The 8,130-nt window shown below is 34.1% G+C and overlaps 1 protein-coding gene across 1 annotated transcript in view; it reads left to right on the top strand.

Moving 5' to 3' along the window:
* LOC104867781 (heat shock factor protein 3) overlaps positions 1–8,130 on the top strand; it is a 50,391-nt gene that overhangs the window by 20,157 nt on the left and 22,104 nt on the right. The window contains exons 4-6 of the mRNA XM_019208684.2: positions 810–937; positions 2,682–2,757; positions 3,007–3,068. Coding sequence (XP_019064229.1) covers positions 810–937; positions 2,682–2,757; positions 3,007–3,068 — 266 coding nt within the window. The remainder of the gene's footprint in view (positions 1–809; positions 938–2,681; positions 2,758–3,006; positions 3,069–8,130) is intronic.

Genomic DNA, 8,130 nt, shown 5'->3' with positions numbered 1-8,130 from the left:
CACACACACACTCAGTTGGTGATCTGTTTATTCATCACCTTTGGAAATATTTGCAACATTTTTATTGTAGATATTATTATGAATTTGAAAGCCTAGCATGGTACTTCTTTTTATCAAATGCCTAATTCAACAAGCTCCTATCCCAGTAGACTGCTTACAGAATGAGTCTCTAGTCTATTTTTGTTTCAGAGAACTAGCCACATTGTTTATTATCTATAAGATAAAATCCCTTCCCCAACACTGTTCACAATCACTCCAAACAAGGAGGAGCTGAGTGAAGGTCAGAGCTCCAGTTTAAAAGGAATGAGATATATTTTTAATTAATATGCTACCCTGTGTGTCAGAGTCACATATACATTTTTTTACATCTTCTCTTGTAGTTCTTGGTGCGCATATATACATTTCTCCCTAAAATGTATTTTTCATTCATTAGGGATAAAAACTATGATTATCCATTTTTTATAGATCTTAATTTGTAAATTTTACTCAAAAATATATACTGAATTTAGTAAATATTGCTGGTCAAAACTATTGCTGGTCAACTATGTGTAATGTATTGAGCTGAAAATGGAAGAGGAGTAGATAGCAGTAGAAAATATTTCTAATCTTTCAGAAGCTTTCTACTTAGAGAGATGATAATATATGTAATAACTATTATATGTGGAATGGTTTGATTACTGCTATACAAGTGGTACACTTAAAAAAGACCAGTGTTGTAGATCAACCATGCCTCTTTTCTTTTTCATAAGGGCCCATAATGAAGTGACGGTATTTCAAATCGGCCCAACTGTATTTTGTTTCCACTGTAGGGGACCGCAGTGAAGTTGGAGGATGTGGGAATCTACTCACATGATGATTTGCAGAGAATGATGATTGAAGTTCAACAGATGAAAGCCAAACAAACCAACATGAATGTCATGTTTGCCAAACAGAAAAGGTAAGTGTTAATCAAGATTTCCAATACCTATTTCCAAGATTTTAAAGTTGATTCCCCCTGAGTTGAGAAACTGAACACTTGCTTTCTATGACACTTTGGAATGGTTTCTTTTAAGGGAAACCACACCATAAATCAAAAGGCTTAGGATTTGGGGTACTTTTAGTGTTTCAATGCCTCAGATCATATAATTCTGGCCGATGATCATAGCACTGTGTAAATAAAAAATAAAATTACCTGCATCCAAAACAAGTTTGCAGGTTTGAGTAGTGTAACAAGTATCCATTTCCATTTGACATGAGAAAAACAAACAAAAAATATGCAGGTTCTGCATTTAAATACTCTGATTTACATTCCTGGATTATTTGCTAGTTTTTGGCCTTTTCAACAAACTTTATCTATAATATGGATACTTCACCATGTTTTTCAAGGCTTTACAAGGAATCAGAGTGCATGACACAGTGTACAGTTTCTTTAACATTAAAATCTTTACTCAGACAGTGGTGTTCAACAGCAAAGCTTAAATCATTAAATTGTCACACAATAATACCTGAAAGAAAATATTATAACTCCTTATTTATTATTGAATAAATACGTATGACTATGTTCCAGCAAATGTCCAACACTACTCAAATTTCAAATTTCTGGAAATCTTTCAGTGAAGTGAAAAAAATACATTAATTTTTTGCTTAGAAAAATCATCAAAACTAATAAATTTTATTTGACCAAGGTAGCTAAAATAAAGACAATGCACTAAAATACATCATTTACAATGAATAGACACATAGACATGCAAAGGGCCATCCAAAAATATGAATAATACTTCCATGAACATAAACTTGAAAAAGTACTTTTAATTTCATGATTTTATTCTCTATAATTCACTTAGTAAATTACTTTTCACATCACGTAAAGGAGAACAAAGAGGAGTGGTGAGGAGAATGGCAGGATTTTTTTTTTCCTTTTCAACAATATTAAATATCAGCCAAGATTTTCACTGATACTGACCATGAGCCAACCTCTTAGGTTAATTCTGGATATCAGCCTGCTGTTGAGTGCTAACAAAACGTACATATATATCACGTAGTTGAGGATGCTTTAGCATTGGCTTCTGGCTGATTTTATAGGTAAACCAGATCATAAATTACTGGCCAATAGTGAACTAGATGGCCTCTTGAATTTCCTTTTAGCTAAATGATCTGACATAATTTGTCTCTTGTCATATTATTTAGGTTAAATATAGATATGTTAGCTTAGTGTAAACTCACCAATATTTAGCCGTTTCTCCAGCTTTCTAGGAAGTATTTTTTTCTACTCTTGTAACTGTCAAGAAGGAATTTAAATTAGTATTGTATTGGTTTGCAATAATTATTTTATTCTCAAGTCAGTAAGAGTACATATTAAATTAGTCTGTGTTTTCCAAAATATTAGTATAGTGGCTGGGAGTGTAACTCACTGGTAGAGCTCTTGGCTAGCATTCACAAGATCCTGGGTTTAATCCCCAGAACAACAACAGAAAAGACCTGAATGACAAAAATATTAGTGTAATGGACTAATTGAAAAAAAATTGAAAGGAATTAAATTTAAGCCTGAATTATTCAGATAGGGTGATAGGAAGATAATCTTCATGAAGAGCATTATGAATACTATTGACTCCTTATTTCATTATATTATTACATATTGTAGCTTAAAAATTCTATGGAGATATTTTTATTCTGTTTTATTTGGAAAATATGCTCTATTGCAGGCAATATGCAGCACTTCGGCTTGAAATGAAAAATCTGAGACGGAAGTATGGTGAGCAACAGCAGATGTTGACACAGGTATCAATTCAGTCTTTTAAAGGATTCCTGTCTTTTAATGTACATTTTTTACTGGAGCTACTGTATGGCATTTTAGACTTAGACATAAAATGATTACACTATAAAGTCCTATGAAAGCTAAAAGAAAAGTATATTGATTTTTAGTCATGTATAGTGGGATATCTGATAAACTTTCTCTTTAGCTATAGGTTTCTCCAGTTATTGAATATGATATCCTAATTTAAACATGATCTGTGATTTGTTTTTCAGATTCTTCAGTTTATCTGGAGTGTGATAAGTGAGACTCCCACAGTAAACACAAATAAACAAAGGTAAATTTATTGACTCCAAGTATTTTCTTAGTTACAGAAACCCACTTTATACTAAAAATTATGTCTCATAATTTTCCTTTTTCCAAGCTCACTCTTATTTTATAGGTCAGACCACTTAGCATATATGCAGTGTGTACACAACATGAGGATGAAAATGACACCTCCCAAGGAAATTCAAATACATCATCATCATTAGTATATATTGCTTTTCCTTTTGTTTTTATGTTTTTTAAAATGATAAACTGGACATGATATTGTATACCTACAATCGCAGCATTTGGGTTGCTGAGGCAGGAGGATGGCTGCAAGTTCAAGACCATCCTGGACTATGTAGCAAGACCTTGTCCTAGAAAATAAAAGTAACAAAAGATTAACTTGCTATGGCATGATCATGTTAGATATGACCTAGTTGCCAGTTCTTGGTTGTAGGTTGCTTTTGTCTGTCTTTTTTTTTTCATTTATTAATTTTATTGGTACATTTTAGGTATCCCATATGTTGACATTCATCATTGGGAATTTGTACCTTTACATAATGTATCTTGGTTCTTAGTTTTCCCCATCCCCTTGCTCTCCCTTCAATCCCTCCACCCCTCCCAATTTTCAAAGACTTTGTTTCCATTTTTTCCTTTTCTCATAATTTTTTTTCTCTTCCCTTCTTTCCTTTCCCCTCTCTCCCACTTCCCCTTCCCCTTTGGAACTTTTCTTCCTATTTCACATTATGTATTATACATTTTGATCCTTATTACACTTTCGCTTTCTCACAGAAGAGGAACAGTTTGGTATTTACACATGTGTGTCCTATATATTTCACTTAAGTGTGTGGTCTCAATGTGCATCCATTTAGTTGTAAATGTCTCTAGTTTCTCGTTTTTTATGGCTGAGTAGTATTCCATTTTTTAAAAAAAACATTTTCTTTATGCAGTCTCCAGTTGATGGGAAATTGTTCTATTTCCAAGTTTTAGCTATTACAAACAGTGATGCTATGAACATTAGTGCACATATATCACTGTGGAATGATGCTTTTAATTCTCTGGGCAATATACTCAGCAGTAGAATAACTGAGTCAAATGGGACCTCCACTCCTAGTTCTTTGAAATATCACCATAGTGATTTCCACAGTGATTGCACCAGTCTACATTCCCACCGGCAGTGGGGGAGGATTCCTTTTTCCCCACAGCTCCACCAACATTTGTTGTTGGTTGATTTCTTGATAGCAGCCATTCCTTCTGGGGTGAAGTGGAATCTCAGCATTGTTTTCATTTGCATCTCTTGAATGACCAGTGATATGGAACATTTTTTTCATATGTTTATTTGCTATTTCTAATTCTTGGAGAAATGTTTATTCATTTTAAATGCCCATTTTTGGATTGAGTCTTTAAATTTGGGAAGCCTGATTTTTTTTAAGTTCTTTATATATTCTAGATAGTAGACCTTTGTCTGAGAAGAATGGGTAAAATTTTTTTCCCACATTGTGGGTTGTCTCTTCACACTGTTGGTGGTTTCTCTTGCTGTGCAGAAGCTTTTTAATAAAGAGAGGTCTCACTTTTTGATCCTTTGTGCTAGTACATGTGCAACTGAGGTTTGGTTCATGAAATGTTTTCCTACACCAATGTCTTCAAGAGTTCTACCTAATCACTCTTCCAGCCAGTTTAATGTTTCTGTTTTAATATTTAGATCTTTGATCCATTTTAATTTTAGGTTACTACACGGTGATAGACATAGATCTAGTTTTAATCTTTGGCAAGTTGAAACCCAATTTTTCCAGCTCCATTTATTAAAGAGCTAGGTGGATTCTTGGGGAGTCAATGAGAACTGTTCTCTACTCTTGTTAAGTACCAGTCATTTTAAGGTTTGTAGTCACCTGTAAGGAGCCAAATGCAACAGGATCCCATCTTTCTAAAATGAGAGTGTTCATTTTGAAAAAAAAAAAGTTTTACTTACTTGCTTATTTATTTATTTATTTATTTATTTAATTTATTTATTTATTTATTGCTGGAAATTGAATCCAGTACCTCACATGTGGTATGCACATGCTCTGCCACTGAGCTAATGTCCTTAGCCCTTGGATCCACTTTTATACCTTCTCTGAGATTCTCCTGTAGTAAATTGGAAGATATTCTTCAACTCTACCTTGTTAAAGAGTCATGAAACTTCTATAGAGATTCTTTGTACAAGAGATTAGCCTGAACAGATAGAAGGAAACCTTTTCACCTATAATTTCTTATGAATTAGGAGTTCCCATCTCCATCTTAGCTGGCCCTTTAAGATCTAAAATTACAGGATTTTTGTCTAAGTCCTTAGAAGAGCATCTTTATTATAAAATATTTTTATAAGATACTATCTCGTTGTACCTCAAGTACAAATTCATCTGTATTGCTTTGATTTTTCAGACTTGATTAAGCAGGTTACCACCAATGGATCAAAATTAACGACTGTTACTGAGCATGTACAGAGTGCTAAGCCTTATATGGGTCATCTCATTTAATTCTATGACAAATTCTGTTAGAAGCTAACATTTTCCTCATTTCACAGATGTTGATACCAAGTCATGCTAAGTTCCACTATACTATCTGACGTCATATAATTAATATACAATAGAGCCAAAATTCAAACTTTACTAGTGGGAGTCACTACTCCGGGGCTTTGCCCCCATTTGAGTGGGGCTTCTTCCCATTTTTCAGGCTTTTTGGTAACTTAATTTTGATATAATTTCAACAAAAATTTTGAGAATACTATATAATACTCCCGTATAGCCTTTATCCAGATTCTCTAATTGTACCATTTTGTTCTATCATTTGTTATATGTCTCTGTCTCTCTCTTTTTCTCCTCTCACCCTACACACACACACACACACACACACACACACACACACACACACAAATTTTTTTTTCTGAAGCTCTGAAGAATAAATTGCAGCCCTGTTGGGCATTTTAATCCTAAGTACTTAATGTGTATTTCCAAAGAACAATTACATTTACTTACAAAACTGCTGCACAGTATCAAAATCAGGAAGCTTAAAATAGATTTAATGCTATTTTCTAATCTACAATTCATTCTTAAATGTTTTCAGTTTTCTCAGTGATGATCTTTATAGCCACAATCTCTCCTCTGTCTTCGTTTCTCTCATACATATGCTGCATTTATATATCTTGATTATTTTCAACCTGGGAATAGTTCCTCAGCCTATCTTTGTCTTTCATGACTTCAACATTTTTGAAAACACAAGCTAGTAATTTTCATAGAATGCAAAGTGAGGGTACATTGGGTTTGGCCTACTGTCACGAGTACACATTAGGTTTTTGGCAGCAATACCAAAAAAAAAGTAGTGCTGTGTTCATGTCAAAGACACCTGATATCAGCTTTTGCCCTTATTGTTGATGCTAACTTTGATCATATAAATTAAGGTGGTATCCCCCAAGTTCACCACTCTTAAGTTGTTGTTTTCCTTTTATTTTTATTTTTTTTTCCAATTGAGTTTATGGGTACATTTTAGATATACAGTACAGTTATATTCATCTTTGGGATCTTGTACCTTTACATGACAGGTCTTGGTTCTCATTTTTCCCCATACCCCTGCCATCCCTTCACCCACTCCTCCCTTCCCTATTTTTCAAAAACTTTATTTCCATTTTTTTCATTTTCTCATATTTTTTTTCTTTTCCCTTATTACCTTTCCCCTACCCTTCCTATTTCCCCTACACCTTTAGCCCTTTTCTTCCTATTACACATTGTCAATTATACCATTAGGATGTTATTTACAATTATAGTTTTTCACACTAGAGTAACTATTCCGTATTTACAGGTGTGACTTATTTCACTTGAGTATAACCTCAAAATGCATCCGTTTTCCTATGAATGACTCTAATTTCTCCTTCTTTTTGGCTGAGTAGTGCTCCATTTTATAGAAAAACCACATCTTCTTTATCCAGTCTCCAACTGATGGGCAAGTGGACTGCTTCCAAGTTTTAGCTATTACAAACTGTGTCGCTATAAACATAGGTGTGCATATATCACTGTGATATGATTCTTTTTATTCTTCTGGAAAGATACCCAGCAGAGGGACAGGTTGGCCAAATGGAACCTGTACTCCTAGTTTTTTGAGGTATCTCCATATTGATTTCCGTAGTTGTTGCACCAGTCTGCACTCCCACCAACAATGGAGAAGGGTTCCTTTCTCCCCACAACCCCACCATCATTTGTTATTGGGTGATTTCTTGACAACAGCCATTCTTTGTGGGGCGAGGTGGAATCTCAGTGTTGTTTTCATCTGCATCTCTCGAATGACCAGTGATGTTGAATATTTTCTTATATATTTACTTGCTGCTTTAATTTCTTTGCCTGAGAAATGTCTGTTCATTTCAGATGCCCATTTTTGAGTCATATCTTTAAATGTGGGTGGTCTCGTTTTTCTTAGTTCTTTATATATTCTAGATAATAGTCCTTTGTTTAAGGAGCAGCTGATAAAAATTTTTTCCCACATTGTAGATTGTCTCTTAGCTCCGTGAGTGGTTTCTTTTGTAGTGCAGAAGTTTTTTATTAAGATGAGATCCCAGTTGTTGATTCTTTGTGCTAGTTCCCGTGCTACTGAGGATTTGTTCATAAAGTCTTATCCTATGCCAATGTCTTTGAGAGTTCTACCTAACTTATCTGCCAGCAAGTTTAGTGTTTCTGTTTTAATATTTAGATCTTTAATCCACTTGGATTTTAATTTAGTGCATGGTGAAATATAAGGGTCTAGTTTTAATCCTTGACAGGTTGAAATCCAGTTTTTCCCACACCATTTCTTAAAGAGGCTATCTTCCCTCCAGTGAGGATGGTTGGCTCCTTTGTCAAAGATGAGATAGCTAAGTATATCTGGAGTTGTTTTTGTATCTTCCAGTTTATTCCACTGATCCTCGGATCTTTTTCTTTGCCAGTACCATGCTGGTTTTTTTTAATCACAGTGGCTTTGTAGTATAGTTTCAAGTTTGGAATTGTGATGCCCCCTATCATGTCTCTGTTGTGTAGAATTGCTTTTGCTATTCTTTTTTTTTTTTTTTTTTTTTTTTTTTTTTTTTTTTG

Source organism: Fukomys damarensis, unplaced genomic scaffold (genome assembly GCF_012274545.1).
Source record: "Fukomys damarensis isolate Sample0158 unplaced genomic scaffold, DMR_v1.0_HiC HiC_scaffold_39, whole genome shotgun sequence".
In the NCBI taxonomy this organism is placed as follows: Eukaryota; Metazoa; Chordata; class Mammalia; order Rodentia; family Bathyergidae; genus Fukomys; species Fukomys damarensis.
This window is presented reverse-complemented; position numbering and strand designations above follow the sequence as displayed.